Below are 18,929 nucleotides of genomic sequence, written 5' to 3'. Positions count from 1 at the left end.
TAGCCACTGAATAGGGCAGGACCTCCCCAGTCTTGGGTTTCTCAGTCCTCTATGTCTGTTTGTGGAATCTCTCCTTGCAGACTGCCAGGCCTTTCAGCAACCCAAGTTATAGAGTGAACGGTACCCCCAAATCCTTAGAACCCACCAGGAAAGGCGTAGACAAGTGGGATAGTCATAGTGATTTCTTAGTCCCAGCCCTGAGAATGTTAGGAATGACCCAGTCAGATGGAATGTGTGCGCACAGGGAGTGTGTGTGTGTGTGTGTGTGCACGCGCGCGCACGTGTATCCGTGTGTGTGGGCCTGGGAATGTAAACAGAGTACTGTGGGGGCCCTTTCTCAGACTCTTCTTGCTTGTGGTCCTGAGGAATGTGTCTGTGTTGTGTTGGGTTCGAGAAAATCGGGTCAGCATGTTATGCAGGTTCCCAAAGAGAAGTGGTTCTGGAGTGAGCAGAAAATGGAACTTCCAGGGGTGCCTGGGTGGCTCAGTTGTTACGCCTCTGCCTTCGGCTCGGGTCATGATCTCAGGGTCCTGGGATCGAGCCCTGCATTGGGCTCTCTGCTTGGTGGGGAGCCTGCTCCCCACCCCCCTCTGCCTACTTCTGATCTCTGTCTGCCAAATAAATAAATAAAATCTTGGGAAAAAAAAAAAAAACAGGAGAGGGGTGGAGTGGAAGCAGGTAACTCTCTGGCCCCCTTCTCTGACTCAGGCACCACCCATCACTCTTGTCAGAGCTTCAAACATCACTGCCTCCAGTTTTTACTCATTTCTTTATTAATATAGAAAAGGAGCCCAAGGCAGCTGGACCAGTAGTACAAAGCACCAGGAGTTAATACTATTCTGGTGAAAGGGTTGGCTTTACAAAACTCAAGGGGCAGACAGAAGCTGCCCTGGTTCTGGGGCCAGGCCCAGCCCACGGCCCAGAACCTCAGAGCAGCACCTGGAACCAGCCCCCGGGAGACAGTGACAGGTAGGTCGGGGGCAGGAGGAGCTGAAGACCATGGGACAGATGGCAGGGATAGAGGGCCAGGCAGTGAGAACCATCCTGTGGCTGATGAGGACAGGGAACTGCTGGCTTGAGGCTCTCCATCAGACCATGGGCAGGGTAGAAAAACCCCGTGGATACTAGTGGGAACAAGGAATCCAGACACAGCCCTGGGGTTGAAGGGCCTTTCCCTTATCTCTCCACCAGGGGCCACCTTTGCTCTATCCTACAGGTGGGGCTTTAGGGCCCAAGGCACAGAGGGAGGCCAAGAGGCCTCCCAGTTGGGAGGATGAGGGGGAAGGGAAGGAAGCACTTGAGTGTCCCCCGCTTAGGCAGCCAGGGCCGAGACACACAGCCGGACAACAGCATGCCTGCACAATGGGGCTAGAAAGTGGGACAGGGATGGGCTTACCCTCGGCCAGGGACTAGGACCAGCCTCATGGCAACGGTGTCTGCCTTGAACTTTAGCAAAATGGAGTCTGCAGTGAGTACTGGGTGTCAGCAGACCTGGGTTCGAGCCTTAGCTCTCCCGGAGCAGAGCTGTATCACCATGGGCCAGCCATGTCCTGCCCTGGCCTGTTCCTCATCTGTTAATGAGCGCTTTGACAGGACTTCTTAGGTCGTGGGAGGGACCTCACAGGTCAAGGGCGCTCTGAGACCTGCTCTTGGTAGTTAAGAAGTTAGTAGTTAGTTGGTAGTTAGCTCCCAACCAGACTCTGGAAAAAACTGGCATGGAATGGAGGCTGGGGGTGATGGAGGAGGATGCTTTTGCTTGGAACCTACCCCCACAAACACTCCAGAGCTGGGAAAGGCTGCCGGGGGCCTCTCCACCCAGGGGAAGAGGCCGCCCCCCCCTCCCTTTGGCACGGGGAGGGAACGTGGCTCAGTGTGATCCCGTCACAACCACCATCTGGGTAACACTTGGCATGGAGAGAATGGGTGGCACTACGCAACCCTTTATGTTCTTCCCCGGGGTGGGGTGCTCAAGGCCTTGTGCGGCTTCAGCCTCCAACCCTTCGTGTGGGTTCGGGAGTGCTCTTTTTCACTGTGGTCCTGCCCTGGGGACAGCCCAAGACTGCCTGGCTGGCACATGTTAGTTGGTGAGGATAGGACACAGGGGCGAGTAAGCGGACAGGGAGGCAAGAACGGCTCTCTGGCTTTCTCCTCTTCCTCCAGGGGCAGCAGCTCAGTCAACTGAGTCACAGATCTCTTCCACCACGGAATTGAAGATGTGTGGCTGGTCCGCATAGACGTGGTGCGAAGCACCCTCAATCTCCTGTGGGGAGAGAAGGAGCCCAACACGGGTGGGAAGGCCCTTTATTCCGAGCACTGGACAGCTGGCACACCATTTCTTTCTCCTGTAGACCTGCTTGCCCATCGCCTCGGAGCACTTATCAGAAATAACATTCCACTTTTCTCCTAGAATTTCAGCACTTTCCTGTGGGGGTCTACGAATCCCAGCATCCCATTTTGGTTCTCCTCTGACTGTTCACTGTACCTCCTTCAACGCGGCCCCACTGCCATCCCATTTCATCCACGGGTCTGGTACACCAGGGCCTGTAGGTGGTCCCCAGCCTCATTAGGCACACTCCTTAGCAAATGAGGGGCGAGAGGGGCAAGAAAAAGGGAAGGCTTCATGAAGGCAGCCTCTTATCACCTGCTCTACTGTTCATGGCTCTGGTTTTGGGGTAGTCCAGGGGGTCCAGTGTGGCAGCACTGAACAAGAACCTGTCATTCAGCTGAACCAGACGCCGCAGAAGGGAGAACCCCCTAATCACAGTATCACAGAGTCAACCCTTCCAAATCCACTGTGCAATCTGAACCCCACCGCTCCTCTTGCCCCCTGTCTCTTGGCTTCCCCGGTCCCACCCCGAGGCTCTTCTACGCCCAGAGTTCCTTGCTGTGTGCTGGCACTCACTGCACACTTCTACCTCAGTCCTGCTCCTTGGCTGGCCAACAAACATACCATGTCTCGGACGTAGGAATCCGGCCGCTGCATCTTTACTTTCTTCCCCGTGCTGGTATCTATCCAGGTGTTGGCCCCGTAGATCATGGTGATGGGCACATCTTTGCGAATCAAGTGAATCCGCTCCAACATGGGGCGCCGCGCCCAGCCAAAGGACTCCATCATGGCTTTGAACGCCGTCTCTCCGCTGAAGGAGCAAAACACAGTGAGGCCGCGCCCAGAGTAAACCCCGCCGCGTCCGGTATCTGCATGCGGGCTCTTCGGAGGCTGGGGGGAGGGGTACGGGACCCCCGGCATGTGTATACTCCTCCTGGGACCCGGCACCTGGCTCAGAAAATACTGGGACGAGGAGACGAGGAGCTGCGGAGACCTCCCAGCGGAGGAGACAGCTAGGGACGCACTTGGGAACTGACGCTGACAACTGTCCAAAGATGCAATGGGTTAACATTTACTCAACAGATATTCGCATGTCGTGCCCTGGGTGGAGAGTGGGGACATCCGAGTCAGAGAGAGGTGGTGCCAGCCCTGCGGGTGCTCACAACTCTCTCATGCTTTGGGGAGGTAGGCATTAAGTAGCTAATTATTAAAAATAAGCAAATAAAGGGGCACCCAGGGAGTTCAGTCAGTTGGGTGTCTAAATCTTGGTTTCAGCTCAGGTTGTGATCTCAGGGTCCTGGGGTTGAGCCCTGCGTTGGGCTCCCTGCTCCAGGGCGGAGTCTGCTTGAGATTCTTTCCCTCGCCCTCTGCCCTTCCCACTCATGCTCTTTCTGTCTCAAATAAATACATCTTTTAATAAATACATAGCTAATGATATGGTTATTTAACTTCAGATTCCTCAAGAATTATGAAAGGATGGTGAACAGACAAAGAGGGCTTAGCTTGCTGGGGGCGGAAGAGAGAGGAGAGGGGCTCATGTGAGGGGTGCTGTGAGGAGCAAATACGAGCAGTGCCAAGGGCTTCCTGACGAGACTTTGGAATGAAACACTGGTCTCCAGAGGACCCAGGGGGAGAAGCGGGGCTGATCTAATCTACTTTGCTCCCTGGCCATCTCCTTAGGCAGTGCTGACTGAGAAGCAGCAGGAGGGGTCTGCAAGGCTGAGACGAAAGCCGGCCTTCTGGGCTGCTCTGCAGTTTTTGTGGGGGGCAGGAGGGACGGGAGGTTCGGGAGACGGCTGCCTACCAGGCCCAGCCTGTTCAGATATTGTCTCCCAGCCTCCTGTATCATACCCTGGGATGAAGGTGAGCTTAAGTTCTGCACAGACCACAAAAAACAGAGTTCCTCTATAAGACATAGCAGCATGGTGGAGAACTACGGACTTTGGAGTCAGAGAGATGTGAATCCAAATCCCACCTGTTTTCTTAGCAAGCCAGGTAACCAGAATACACTTTAAATTTTTTATCTACAAATTGGAGAATTATTCCTCTTTATTTATTCACTGAGGAAAATGAAAATATGCACAAGGCCCCTAAGATGAGGTGAAGCCAAGTAGGTAACCCTAAATATTTTTCCCTGGCTGGATTTCATGCTTTCCAAGGAATGGGTAAGAGTTACCATGAGCATGCCAGGGTTACAACTCAGAAACACTCGGGCGGTTACAAAATTGAGGGATGGCATTGTGGGGAGAGGGCTGGTGACCACTGATGTCATCTCTGCTTCCCCCAGGACCCAAAGGAGTTGCACGATTATACATTCTGAGGCTGACATCAGGAGGCCATTCATTCCACACAACTAGGTCTGGGACTGGGGAAGTTCTGAGCAGGGAGCTGGGGTTGGGCCTTGAGTGGGTAGGAAGACTGGCACCGAGCCCGGTGGGGGCTGAGACAGGGGTCGAGAGCAGGAAGCAGGGGCTACCTGATTCGACTACTGAGCGGAGTCTCAATGCCACTGCTGAAGCGGGGCACTTCAATTAGCTGAGCTCCTGCGGGATGCTGGGGACACAGTTCCCACGCTGCCCCAAAGCCCGCTGGATTTGAAGCTAGTGCTCAGACAGCACCTGCTGCAATGCAACCCCCACTGTCTTCACAGCTTTGGGCTCACCACGGGTGACCTGGCCAGGCCTGGAATGAGGCGGGGTAGGGCTGCTGCTCCAGTGACCTTGACTTCCCCCAGACGCCTCCCAGCAGGCTGGGTGAGGCTTCCAGAGGAGTGCCACCAACACAGCCTCCCGTGTCAGCCGCTCACAGGGTACTGCCTGGGGTAGAAGATGACCTCCCTGCCTCTCAGCTGCCAAGACTGCAGATCAGTGGGCTTGTGGGGCCTGCTGTGTTAACAGTCAAAGACTGAAACTTCTCCAGATTTGGGGACACCCCCCCCCAACATCCAAAAGGGTATGGAAGGAATTCCTATCCCAATAGTGAGTATTTCAAGGTGCACATAATGAAATTTTAAAATGCACACTCTTTCCATCTGCGGTTCTATTTGTAGGAAGGTATTTTAGATATAGTCACGTATGTGTGTGAAGGAAGATATACAAAGAGGTTCTCTGAAGCAGTGTCACATAGTATCTCAGACTGGAAATAGCAACAGAATTTGTGGAACTTCAGGCTGTGATGGAGAAGACTTTTTTTTCCTGACTTTAAAAAAATACCATATTCATTTCACTTTTTCAATTTAAGAAAAAAAACAAAACAAAACGAACTTTAAAAATGTTTTCCAGACTCTTCCCTGCCAGGCTAACTGCCTATCTCCAGGGAAGAGTTAAGAGTCTTCCTCTAGAGATGGGCAGCCTGATTAAGCAATCTATTATCTTCTCCATCCCTTTGTGCCTCTCCCTGGGGAGGTCTCTGGAAATAATGGAGCCTGCTAGCGCCCGAGTTTCCCTAATTGAATGAGAGCTTTGTGCAAGAAGAAATGCAGCAGAGAATGGTCCTGGGACAGTTCTGGAGTGTGGCCAGCAGCTGGAGTTTCATCTCCACACCCGTCCACTCCAAGCTGGCCCTGGGGGGCGCCCTCACCTGGGATTCTGAGCATTGCAGTGGTAGATATACTCAGATATAGTATCATCCTCAAAGAAGTCTGCAAACTTGCGCTTGAAGTCCGGCCGGAATCGCTGAACCAGGCCAGGCCCTGGAAGGGGAGAGAAAAACATGGGAGTGGCCAGTCTGGGGGACAGGGGTGATGGTGGTGCGGGAAGACCGCCCCCCTGCATGTGCATGTTCGAACAACTTACACCAAATGTTATTTCTTTACGGGTTTGTGTGCTCTGTATCTCTAACTTTATAGTGGCAGACAGACTGTGTGAGCTGTCGGGAGCCCCAGAGGACTGCAAGGGAGTCAGCTGGTTACCAAAGACCGCTGACAGCCCAATGGAACCAGCTTAGTTTCAGCTCCATCAAGTCCCAAGTTCTTTTCCTCCAAGGATCTTAAGCCCTGTAAGAGGCCCTGCCTGAGCGGTGCCTGGGTGGCTCAGTCATCTGGATGTCTAATTTTTAACTCTAGATTTTGGCTTGGGTCCCGATCTTGGGGTTGTGGGACTAGCCCATGTTGGGCTCTGTGCTCATCGGGAGTGCTTGTGTCCCGCCCTCCTCTTCCCCCAACTGCACATACTCTCTTTCTCAAATAAATAAATGAAATCTTTAAAAAAAAAAAAAAAAAAAAAAAGAGTTCATGGCTGAGATGCCCTTTTTTTTTTTTTTTTTTTTTTTAATGGTCTGTGCTATGTTGCTTCTCCCTGATACCCTTAGGACCCTTAGGCCTTTTTTTTTTTTTTTTTTTTTTTTAAGGTAATCTCTATATCTCTGATGTGGGGTTTGAACTCACAATCCCAAGATCAAGAGTTGCATGCTCAGGGCGCCTAGGTGGCTCAGTCGGTTAAGCGTCTGCCTTCAGCTCAGGTCATGAACCCAGGGTCCTGGGATGGAGCTCCACATCAGGCTCCCTGCTCAGCGGGGAGTCTGGTTCTCCCTCTGCCTGCTGCTCCCCCTGCTTGTGCTCCCCCTCTCCCTCAAATGAATAAATAATATCTTAAAAAAAAAAAAGTTGCATGCTCTAGCGACTGAGTCAGCCAGGCACTCTGAGACCCTTAGGGCCTTTTACTCTTCTGAAGGTGACAGATGAAGCTTGACTACCTGCCCAGAGTCCTCTCAAGTTCAGGCCTGTAACAGAATGCGAGTGGAGACGTGAACTTAAGTCCGGCATCTCAGACTTGGGCCGCGGTTTTAGAGCAATCTGTTCCCTTCACTTTCCTTTCTAGCACACATACAAGCAGGAGGGCAACCACAATGGACTAGAAATTGGGTCTAATGGTCAACTTCTGATCTCTCTCCTGGTCTTCTCTCCAAAAGTGAGGACCGAGGTGTGAGAGGTTGGCATAGCTGGGGTCCCCTGGGCCCTGGCCTTCCTCTGTGGCTGCCAGCCAGCTGCTCAACCATCCTGGCTCTGAGGCCCGTGCACAAATCGGGCCTGATGCAAGTCCAGAGAAGGTGAGAGCACTTAGAGCAGGGCTGCTCCCTGGAAAAGAACTACAGGGGGTTGGCTGGAGTATGTAGTACTAGGAAGGTCAGCTCTCTGATCATTCTTCTTTGGCACCTGTGTGTCTCGATAACTTTCCTTTCTTCCCAAACTCCTACCTTCTGCTCAAATCCGTTTTTCCTCTTTTTCCAGAGTTACTCTGTTTCTCTTGAAGGGCCTTGAGAGATACTCTTATGCAGCCATTGGTAATTAACTTGCAGTAATTGGCTATATTACATATACATCACTATGTATACAAAAGCCATCATTACAGGATAGGAGGTCACCTATCTTTTCTATAGAGGGAATCTGCTTTCTACTTCATCAGATTAAAAAAGTACCCCCGCCCCCGCCCCCGGAAAGGAGGAGTGCTGGCAGTATGAGGTCAGAAAGTCAAGACCTCCTAATTTTACTTACTCTGGCTGGCTCCCCCCAACTTCCTACCCTCTCCTCACCCACAGAACTGGAGTAGTCATGGTTTAGAGGGGCTTGCCTAGCACTGTGGGTTACGCTGGGGCCTCTGGCTCCTTCAGGTGCTGGGTGAGCTGCAGAGACGGGATCTGATGGCGGGGCGGGTACCATGGTGAGTCACCAACAGGTTGCCATAAACTCATACTTGTACCCTAAGATCTCAGCAGAGGAAGAGTCCCTTCGTGGCCCTGTTCTCTCTCTCTGGGGGTCTAGCCAAGGCACAGTTCTGCCTAGTTCTACTCCATCTGTCCCCTACATAGGAAAGCTTTTTGCATGTGGATGAAGGAAAAAAGAACCTTCTGAAACTGTAGACAAAGAGATCTGGTCCAGATTTAGAGCTCTAAATAACAATGCTGGGCCTATTCCTAGTTCTCATGGACAAGAGGGCACGGTGGGAGTCTAGACAGAGTGGGGCTTCTAGAATGGAATGGCCCTGGTGTAAGGAGAAAGTTTCTTTATCTGCAGGCTACTCACCCCAAGGCCCAGCTACTCGAAGAACAGCCAGGGGATTGGAACGCCCTAGGACAGACACCACAGCCTTGAACCAGGTTGGGGGTGCACGGATCTCACTGGGGTCAGTTGGTCGAAGAGGAAAGCCCCATGGGTCCACCAGGATGAGGTGTTTAACTCTAAAGGAGGAAAAAGTAAAAGGCAAGTTGGATGGGCTTGGAAGAACCATAGCCCTTAACTTGCCCAGGAAGAAGAGAACCCTTGGGAACTAATATTGTCAGGTTGCTGGTGGGATAAGGAATTAGGTCATGAGCAAGAGGGGTGACTCCTTACCTTTCAGGGTACTTGATAGAGTAAGAGGTGGCCAGGAATCCTCCCAAACTATGCCCCAGGAGGATCATACTGGGGATCCCCATGGTCTCCCGCCACGTCTCTATGGATGTCACAAACTCGTCCTCGGCCCCCTCGGGGTCCCTGGGGAACGTTGGCCTCGAGCTTCGCCCAAAGCCAAGCAGATCAAAGGTGTGCAGAGTGCGGCGGGCACTCAGTGAATCCATGTTGAGGATCCAGAGGCCCACGCCACCCCCGAAGCCATGCACCATCACCAGGGGGGTGCGATCCCTCAGCTCCGGGCTCACGGTGACTGTCCAGATCTTGTTCTGGTTTGGGAGGGACACATACCGGGCCAGGAACTTGTTCTGGAGGCCTGGGGAGAGGGGAACGCAGGGCAGAGCAAGAAGACTGTTTTCTGACAGCACTGTCATGTGTCCTTCAGTTTCCTCTCTCCATTGCCAAACCCGTCCCAACCATCCTCACCTCCTTCCTTTCACAACCCTCTGACCACATACCCCAAGAGATCAACTCCAAGTGCAATTTGTAGGTTGTCTAGTCTCTAGGTAATTAGAGGAGCCATCTTACTCCTCCAGATCGTGTGTCTGACCCCCTTTGGGTCCAGTATGGCAGTGACCCCATTGACCTCACAGAGCTCCCGTATCCATTACTCTCATACCTGTATGTGCTTGGGGCTCAACAGAGGGACAGAAGTGTCCTCCCTGGGGGTGTCTGCGGGGGTAGCTTCTGACTGGAGCTGAGGCAGGTAGAGGGGGAGATGGGTATGGACTGAGCCATAGGCTTATTCCTCTTAGAGACAGTCAGTGGGCAGTGGCTGCTCTGCGGGCATGATAACAGTGACGTGACTGAGCAGCTTGGGGGAAGCTGCCTGGACCCCGGGAGGAGGCTTGAAAGCTGTGGTTGTTCTGCAGCTGTGTTCACCCAGGCCCACTGGAAGAGAGGGTATCCACGGCTGGGGCAGCGGGTCCAGGGCAGGGAGGATCATAAGGGAGATGTGGGCAGACCTGGCCCCAGGGTCTTGTTTGAGCCTGTGGCTGCTGCCAATCATGGGATGCCCTGCCCCAACATAATACAGCCCAGGGGAGTTGGCCTGTGGGAATCCCAAACCACTGCAGCAGCCAGGTTAAGTGGTGGGCCTAACTGGATGGTACACAAGCAAGGTCATATTAGAGAATACGGGACTGCTGCTGGGCCTTAGGTAGGAAGGTGGTAAATCTGAGAAGTGCTTATGTGTTTGGAAGAAGAGAGATGGAGAATAGGAAGAAGGGAGGAACGGGGGAGATGGAGAAAGGAGAATGTGCAGTGGGGTGTGTGTGTCTGTGTGTTTCGTGGAGATAGCTGGTATCGGGTTTGAAGTGAAGTTGTGAGATGTGTCAGGAATTAGCATGATGGATAGGGCGGGAGCTGTCGAGAAATAGTATCGTACAATATGGTGTCCCCTGTGCAAATATCTTCTCTCAGATCACTGACATCCTTGCCTTCCACCCCAAGTGCTGATAGTCAGGAATCAGTGGGCTCAGTGTAGGAGCCTCTGGGGAGATCCTGTATCCTCTTTGGGCCTCCTGATGGAGGTGGGATCAGCCATCCCTTCTACTTACACTGGAGGATCCTGGCTTCCACATTCTTCAGCTGAGACATGGAAGTGGGGCGCCAAGCAGGCAGCCAGCTGCTCAGCCAGCCCTGAGGCCTGGGACAAAGAAACACAGTGATACCCACTGGCAACATTGATGCTCCCAGCCTTGCTGACAGTTATAGGACTTATCAGGGTGTTCCCCAGGCTTAGGAGACCAGCTCTATGGCAGTCAGCAATTCCCTGCTGCCTGATAGACTGTTACTTTTCCCCAGCAAATGGCAATTAACAACATGCCCTTTGTTTCAACAGATACTCAGGGCACCATGTGAATCCCACTTTACAGTTTGCAAAGCTCTTTCACATGTATTATCTCATTTGGGCTTTATAACTCCCCTTTGTTACTGGTTATCATAATGTTCAAGATCACAAGGGGGAAAAAAAAGCCAGCTATTAACTAATGTTTCAGTTATCTTTATCTTTTGCCATGCCCAGGACTGTATGTTCCTTTAGGGTAGGACAAATTCCCATGCCACCTGCCTTCCTGGCAGGGCCTTGGGGTTTGTGTGTGCCCTCTTCCAAGCCCCTGGAAGTAGAGTGGGGTCAGTGCCCAGCTGGGCTCTCAGGCAGTCAATCAGTCCAGCCTGAAACAATAAGATGGGACAGGAAGGGAGCCGGAGGCAGGAGACCTGGGTTCAAATTCTGTTGGGACTGCCTTGCCAGGTTGCCTCTGGCCTTGTTTTCCAGATTACAAAATGTGTACAAAGTTCACATACGTCCTCACCTCCAATGGCACACAGTAAAATGATGATAATCCATTCTGTTGTCTTCTTTATTCCCAAGAAAATTTAAGGTTGCAGGGTAGAGGTTGAAAGCACCAGGTTTTTTCTGGTGGGGGGAACCCTCTGGTTCTGCATCACACTATCGTCATTTACAAGCAGAATGGCTTTGGTGTGATAAATAACCGGTCTTTGAGCATCTAGATATGTAAGGCACGTCAGAAGGTGCCTGGGACAAATTCGGTGCTAAATGAGTTTATTATTCTTTGTCCATCATATGTGATATTTCTCCTTTCTTGAACTCTGCCTGAATAAAGGGGATTACAGAATGGATACCACCAGCTATGGGAAGGGTCTGTGAACATCACATAGTCAGGCCAGGTGTTCTGTGGGGGAATGAGAGGAACCATTACCGATCCCTCTTGCCACACACTGGACATCCGGATACATCATTTGAAGCACAGGATTTTAGATTAGGATGGCTCCTTAGGAATCATCTGGTCCAGCCTCTTTATTTCACAGATGAGGAAACTGAGGCTTAAGGTGGCTATGTGGCTAGTTAGAAAAAGAAGCAGAGCTAGAGCCCACATTTTAAATCCAGGTTTCTCTGTACAGTTCCTCTGGAAGTTCTAGCCTCAGCTTTTTCTTTTTTTCTTTTTTGAAGGAGAATTATTTTAAAAGTTTATTTATTGATTTACTTATTTTTAGGTATTATCTCCACTCAGCATGGGGCTCAAACTCACAACCCTGTGATCAAAAGTCACATTCCTGGGTACCTGAGTAGCTTAGTTGGCTAAATGTCTGCCATGAGCTCAGGTCATGATCTCAGGGTCCTGGGATTGAATCCCAGTTGGGCTCCCTGTTCATCAGGGAGTTTGCTTCTCCCTTTCCCTCTGCCCCTCCCTCCCGCTCATGCTTTTTCTCTCAAATAAATAAAATCTTTAAAAAAAAAAAAAAAGAGTCACATGCTTCTACCAACTGAGCCAGCCAGGGTCCCCAGGCTCAGCTTTTCAAACCCATGGTATACAACCACACTTTCACGCTCTGTTTTCTGAAAGGAAGTGTGAAATAAATCAGAAGACCAGAGTTCTAATCCTGACACTGCCACTTACCAGCAATGTGACTCTGGGCACATTACTTAGCCTCTGTGTTGTTGTCTTTAAGAGAAACGTAGTTAACAGTATCTACTTCTGTATAAAGTCTGTATAAAGATTAAATGAGTTTATGCCCCTGAAACACACAGAGTGATGCCTAACATAAGATAAGCTCCCATCAAATGTTCTTTTCCCCCAGCTAAGTCATAAGCTGCCTACATCCATTCAACTCATCAATGACTGCAAGAAATCCTGAGGTTGTGGCTAAAAGTGGTGTCTCTCTGACTTCAGCCAGACGAGAGCTGTCAGTCGCAATCAATCCAATTCGATGAAGATTCTCAACCCTTGTAGTACTCTACTGGAACTCCTTATCGTAGACTCGAAGCATGGGCACCAAAACTGCAGAATTTTGCCAGTCTTAAGAGACAAACTTTCTCCCTATATCAGAGGCTGTGACAAGTCAGACCATGACCTGTGGACCCCACTTTGCCTTGTACCTGCCCAAAGGAGTGCTGAGGCAAGATGTCCAATGCCAATAGTACCACGGGCTCCTCAGCAGATATTCTTCAGGGAGGAGCTTTACTTTCCTCTCTTCACCAAAAATATTATAGCTAAAGCACTGGAAATAGTCCCTGCCACACTGTTACCTCCCCAGTACTGTTGGGGAGGTGAGGGCTAGGGTGGGAAATTGAGGCAAGAGGCAGAGAAGCCACTCAGCCATGAACTTAGCCTGGCCAGAGTGGTCTCTTCCCTCTAGAGGGCTTTTATCCCGGTGGTGGGTGAGGCAGAAGGGGTTCTGTATTGGGTCAGAAGCCTGTTCTGGACCTCTGTGACTTGGGCAATCTGCTCTAACTTTCATGGGCACTGAATTCTTCACCTGTAAAAAGGAGCTGAGCTACTTGCATCTCTACCAGCTCTAAACTGTGTTTCCCCAAGTCATTGTAGCCATTGTAAATTTCCGTTTGGGAAGGTCATCTTTAGAAAGCAAAACTCTTCCTAAGCAGCTCCTTCAAGCCCAGGAAGCTATTATGGCCATAAAGTTAATTAGTGCCACGAGCTGCCAGTTCTGCAGCTCTGAGGAGCAGGAACACAGGATCCAGGAAAAGGCCCTGTTCTGGTGAAACCTAGGCTTGGCTGGAAGCTGAGTCATTCTTCTGGAAGCAACTTTTCCTTGCTTCTATCAGACTGCGAACTGCTAGTCACACCACCTACAGGTGGCATCCCAAACCTGATGCCCTTGAGACAGTGAAAACAAATCCCCAAAACTGTAATCCTGAAACCACAGCGTTAAGGATCTTGTGATGATTAAAAACGTTATCAACTAGGATCGCAGGCGGTTGGCTAAGTGTCTCAGCGGTGGAGAGCTGAAGAAACTTGCGTGCCCATTACTCCAGACAATCCCAGCGCGGGAGCCTTTTCTTCTTCCCATGCCCTCTCCCTGCCCGGCTAGGAGAGGCCCTTCCCGGCCCCTCCCCCGGCCCCCACCACAGTCCTGGGGGAATCTCGACGAGCAGACTTGACTGCTGACTGCTACCCCCGCGCCCGCATCCCACGAGCAGCCTCGGAGGATCCGGGCCATCACCACTAAGTCTAACCCCTCTGTACCGCGACCAGAGGAGCGAGGAGCGATCGCGAAGACTACCATGGCAAGTCAGAATCACTCAGCTGTAGGCAAGCTTATATACCGTCGCTCCCCGAGCTCTGCTGCCTCCTCTTCTGGGCAAAAGCAAAGCAAGCAAACGCAACCCCTGGCCCTCCCATGAAGCCGACCTGAAAAAGGAAAGGCGGGAAGGTGTCTACAACTGTTCCTCAGTCACCGACAGTCCCGGGATCATGGCCCAGAGAGAGAGAGAGGAAGAGAAAGACACAGGATTAACTCACTGTTGCTCCAGATCATCAGCCATAGTAAACAAGCCCTGCCGGGTCGAGCTGAGCCAGCCCATCCCTCCGCCTGACGCCAGCACCAGCTGACCCAGAAAAGGGTCGGATAACAAAGTGGGGCGTGGCCAGGGCCGGGGTGGGGGGGGCGGAGGCGGGCTCTGAACCCGGCTGGTAGTCCAGCCCGGCTCCGCCTGCCCACCGAGGGGGCTCTGGGGGCTCACGGAATAGGACGGTAATCCTGCTCACAGGTTTGGGGGGACAGTGAGGGAGACAGGCAGTTCTGAGAGAGCCGGGTCTCTCACAGGACCTTTTCAGCCCTCCAGTCTGTCATCGTTAAAAAGTGAACCCACTACCCCAGCACGCTCACAAACACTATTTTGGGCTTCCCCGTAGAGCTCCCTCCCCTCTGATAGCCTCCTCCTGGAGTTTCTTGTAATGTGATGTTTAAGTTGCTTGTGGAGACTATACTACTGGTTGAATGTTTCTTACAAAGGGGCTGGGGGCCTGACAAGTAAATTGTCAGGTTTTGCAAATAAAAAACAGGATGCCTAAAGTTGGAGTTGAACTTCAGACACTTTTTTTTTTTTTTTTAAGAATAAGCACATCCCGTGCAATATTTGGGACATAGGTGGGCATCAAAAATTTTCTCTGGCAACCCTAAACCTTAGCGACGTATGTCAAAATGCAGTTCCTCTGCTCTGGAGATTTCCCAACCTAGTTCCCAGGAAATAATGGGCTCAATCCCAGCTGTCCCTGTTTGGAGGATTCCTGCTTCCAAATTTGGAGGATCAACGGCCCTGAACTATAAGCCCTAGCTGCTTTAAGTTGCTGGAATGGGGTGTGGGGCGGCTGGCTTATCTCTTAGGTCCTGAGTGTACTTCAGGCTTGCTCCGCAGAGGAGCCAAATGTTGAGGCTGGCTCCAGAACTTACCCGAAGTGGTAAACAAGTCCTAAGGTCCCTGGAGTTGTCGGGGTTCAGGTCATCCCCTTGCTTAGGTTGAAACCAAACTGTGGTGGAGGGTGGGTGGGAGAATCCTCAGGGGTAGGGGTTTGTCAAAGTGTTTTTGGTTAACCCTCTTGCAGGTCTTAGATTCTGAGATTTCTTTTGTTTTGTAAGTGTTAAATTGCTCTGATTACCACTCTAAGAGCTCAAAGTTTAAGAGAATGGGCATTTATAGAGTTTAGGGGCCTAGCAATCTGCAAGAGGTGGGACAAAGTGGTACAAATAAAGGATTTGTCTCATTCATTCTTTCAACAGAGCACAGTGATTCTAAACTTTAGTGTGCATAAAAGTCATCTGAAGGCCTTGTTAAAAATTCAGGCTTCTAATCCTTAACCTCTCAGATTCTAAATTAGTTGGTTTGGCTTGATGCTAAAAACTGTATTTTTAGGAAGCCCTTCAGATGCTGGAGCTCAGTGAGACTCATTGGTTAATCGGAAGCATAGTTTCTAGAGTCAGAAGTCTGGCTTAAGGGTAATCTTGGTTTTGCCACATACCCACCACATGCCCCTGGGTAAGTTACTTAGTGTCTCTTAATTTTCTTTCCCTGACTTGTGTCTTCTTCTTTTTTTTCTTTTTAAAGATTTTTATTTATTTATTTGACAGAGAGAGAAATCACAAGTAGGCAGAGAGGCAGGCAGAGAGAGAGGGGGAAGCAGGCTCCCAGCTGAGCAGAGAGCCCGATGTGGGGCTCGATCCCAGGACCCTGAGACCATGACCTAAGCTGAAGGCATAGGCTCAACCCACCGAGCCACCCAGGCGCCCCTGACTTGTGTCTTCTTGTGAGGATTAACCAAGATAATCCTAATGAACAGTACATTTAAGCTAAAATTTTTTATTATTATTATTTATTTATTTATTCAAAGCCAAGCATACCATCTGCTGCCACCCTAGGCTATTTGTCCCTTTGCAGAGCTGGCAACTTTAGATTCTGAGCTCAGGTCAGACCTCCCCTCTTCGGAGGCCTCTCCTGACCACAGGGTCTAAAAGAAACCTCCAGTCACTCTATCACACCATTCTGTTGTATTTTCTTCATAACGCTGATCACCATCTGAAATTATTGTGCCTTTTTGTTTACTCATTTATTACCAGTTTCCCTCCACTAGAACTTAAGGTTCACAGGGGCCTTGTCTGTTTTGTTCTCTGCTCTGATGCCAGCACCTACAGGGTGACTCAGAGTGGTAGGCGTGGCTCAGAGTAGATACATGGGTCTACTTATTGGATGACTATATGGATACAAAGTCTAGCTAGGAGGCAGTCGTGTGAACAGTGACCTATAGAATAATATGTTAAGTGTCAAGGGCTTGGGGAGCTGTATTCTGAATTGTACCATATAGGAAATTCTGGGCTACATCATTCCAAGATAGGGCAACAAAATCTCTCCCTTTACTGAAAACCTGTAAAATGTAGAATTTTTTGCAGCAAGGATGACCTGACTGGAAGTGGTTGTATCTCTCTAGACTTCATCTCAGGAGGCGGTGTATTATGTTTCTATGTGCTAAACCATTCTTTACAAAAGAGGTCGCTTGGAAGTAGGAAACATGTATGTATGGAAAATCCTTTTATAACCAAAGTTAATAGGTCCTTTAAGGTGTCCCCAGAGCTGGGATAATTTAGGATTGGGCTGGATCTGCTAGAATTATAGAGTGGAGAAGGCTCTCAGTGCCTGCTCTAGGCAGGCCTCTGAGGAGAAAGAAATGTAAGGTACTTTTTTTCTCCTTATCTTTAAGACAAGACACACTGTGTAAGTACAAAAGAATAGATTTTCCTTCTACTGCCATCACGTGTGATTTTATGGATGATTAAAGTATTAATATGATCTTTATTGATGGAAACGAATTTTGACAAACCCTCTTTCCTGTACCTGTAAGTCACATTAAGTATTCTAGAAGTGGGTGGAGCTGATAACCTGATACCTCAGGCCTCGAAGGGATAGATCATTCTTCAGTTTCAAATGCGTATCACTGCCTTTTGAATGAACTATGAACAAGACATGAGACTTAGATTAAACATGGGAACTGAGTGGAATAGTTCTAAAGTAATTCTGTCCGACATAGTCACCAATTACATGTGGCTACTTAGGTTTGTTAGAAAACAAAATTTAACCAAGTAAATGTTGAAGGTCCAATTGCCTTTAATAAACAATTCATGAATCAGGCGGCATCTCATCTAGCAAATAGAGGGGAATGCCAGGAGATTTATGAAATGGAAGGCTTTTACAGAAAGAGGGTGAGCAAGAAGGCTATGAGCAAAAGAATTGATCTGGCCACTTTGCCACAGTAGGGAAGGTAAGGGGTCTTATCTTCTTTTGGGGGAGGGAGAGGGCCCATGTGGCAGATTCCTTGGGACTAATGGAAAAATTCTTTCTTAACTCATTAAGACTACATTTCTGGGAGAGGATGAAACTGCAATTAGAATAGATATTAAAGCTTGGGTTTGGAATTTGGTCTAAGTGAAACCATTTTGGGCTGTGTTTTTTTTGGATTGTTTGTTTTTGTTTTTTACAACAGATTTAAATTAGAAAAAACGAAAAAGTTTCTTAGATACAACTGGCTGTATTTGAAGTGCTCAGTAGCCACGTATGTCTAGTGGCTGCCATACTGGACAGCACCAAGACATTCACATCATCACAGAAAATTCTGTTGGATGATGTTGCTCAAGCAGTGCTGCGTTCAGTCTCCATGACACCATGGGGAGTGCTCTGCCCTTGCAAAAGACATATACTGGATTCTGGATGCTAGGGTGAAAGACTGAGAGGTTCTCTGTACAGGACTCCCAAAGATTATGTTAGGGAGGAAGAATTTCCTCTGACCTTCTAGCTGGACAAAGAATCAAACTGACAGAACAAATTAACAGGAGAAAATCAAGTCCAGGTTGTCACCTGTGCTTCTGCCAACTGGCTACAAATTGAAGGTTCCCATAACCCCCTCCTCAGGTTCTGTAATTTCCTAAAATGGCTCATCGAACCCAGAAAGACAGTTTACTATATTACTGGTGTTAAAAAGAAACACAAGATCTAAAATGGAGTTAGTTTTGCTAAAACTCCACCAAGACTTAATACTTAACTGCAGTTGCTGTCTTTGGAACTTCCTGGTCAGTGAGGTAATCTGCTTAAGACCCTGGGACTTCACCTATGGGAAGGTAACCTTACCTGAAATCATCCTCTTTTAGCTTCCTGTCCCACTCTCCTCCAGTCTAAAAAACCTTCCTGTTTTTGTACAACTCCTTGGAGCTCACTTGTATTTGCTAGATGGGATGCTCCATGATTCAAAAATTATCGTATAAAGCCAACTAGATTTTTTTTTTAAGATTTTATTTACTTATTTGACAGAGAAACACAAGCAGGAGGGGGAGCAGAGGGAGAGAGAGAAGCAGGCTCCTTGCTGAGCAGGGAGCCCAATATGGGACTGGATTTCAGGACCCCAGGATCATGATGTGAGCCAGAGGCTTAACCAGCTGAGCCACCCAGGCACCTCTAGATCTTTATATTTACTCATTTGAAGGGGGCCCGGCTGGCTCGGGCAGTGGAGTATGCGACTCTCGATATCAGAGTGGTGAATTTAAGCCCCATGTTGGGTATAAATTTAATTAAAAAATATGTATTTTAAATTTACTCAGTTGAATTTTTTAACACTGATTTGTTATAAAAGGATACAACTTAGGCACAGCGATATGGAAGAGATGCATAGGGCAAGGTATGAGGGGGAAAGGTCATAGAGCCTCCATGTCCTCCCCAGTTGTACTACCCTCCCAGCACCTGGATGTGCTCAGCAACCTATAAATTCTCCAAACTCCTCTAGTTAGGTTTTCTCTCTCTTTCTCTCTCTTTTTCTTTCCTTCTTTCTTTCTAAATGGACGCTTTATTGCATAGGTATGATTGATTAAACAACTGCCCATTGGTGACTGAACTCAATCTCCAGCGCGCCTCTCTCC

At 49.4% G+C, this 18,929-nt stretch overlaps 1 protein-coding gene across 2 annotated transcripts; it reads right to left on the bottom strand.

Moving 5' to 3' along the window:
- Nucleotides 1-755: 755 nt before the first annotated feature.
- On the bottom strand, nt 756-14,072 carry ABHD4 (abhydrolase domain containing 4, N-acyl phospholipase B). Of its 2 annotated transcripts, none has more exons than XM_080808531.1 (7): nt 13,997-14,072; nt 10,271-10,359; nt 8,655-9,027; nt 8,346-8,500; nt 5,906-6,017; nt 2,951-3,137; nt 756-2,260 (listed from the first exon to the last, which is right to left on the bottom strand). In XM_080808531.1, exons 1-7 carry the CDS (start codon nt 14,056-14,058, stop codon nt 2,171-2,173), a joined length of 1,068 nt encoding a protein of 355 aa, XP_080664657.1. In that variant the 5' UTR covers nt 14,059-14,072; the 3' UTR covers nt 756-2,170. The 2 variants fall into 2 exon arrangements, with proteins under 2 accessions (XP_080664657.1, XP_080664658.1); XM_080808532.1 differs by having other exon boundaries at nt 13,886-14,064.
- Nucleotides 14,073-18,929: the final 4,857 nt, after the last annotated feature.

Source organism: Martes martes (assembly GCF_963455335.1).
Source record: "Martes martes genome assembly, chromosome: 7".
Taxonomy (NCBI): Eukaryota; Metazoa; Chordata; class Mammalia; order Carnivora; family Mustelidae; genus Martes; species Martes martes.
The sequence above is the reverse complement of the archived record's forward strand: the minus strand, read 5'-3'. Positions and strand labels throughout refer to the sequence as shown.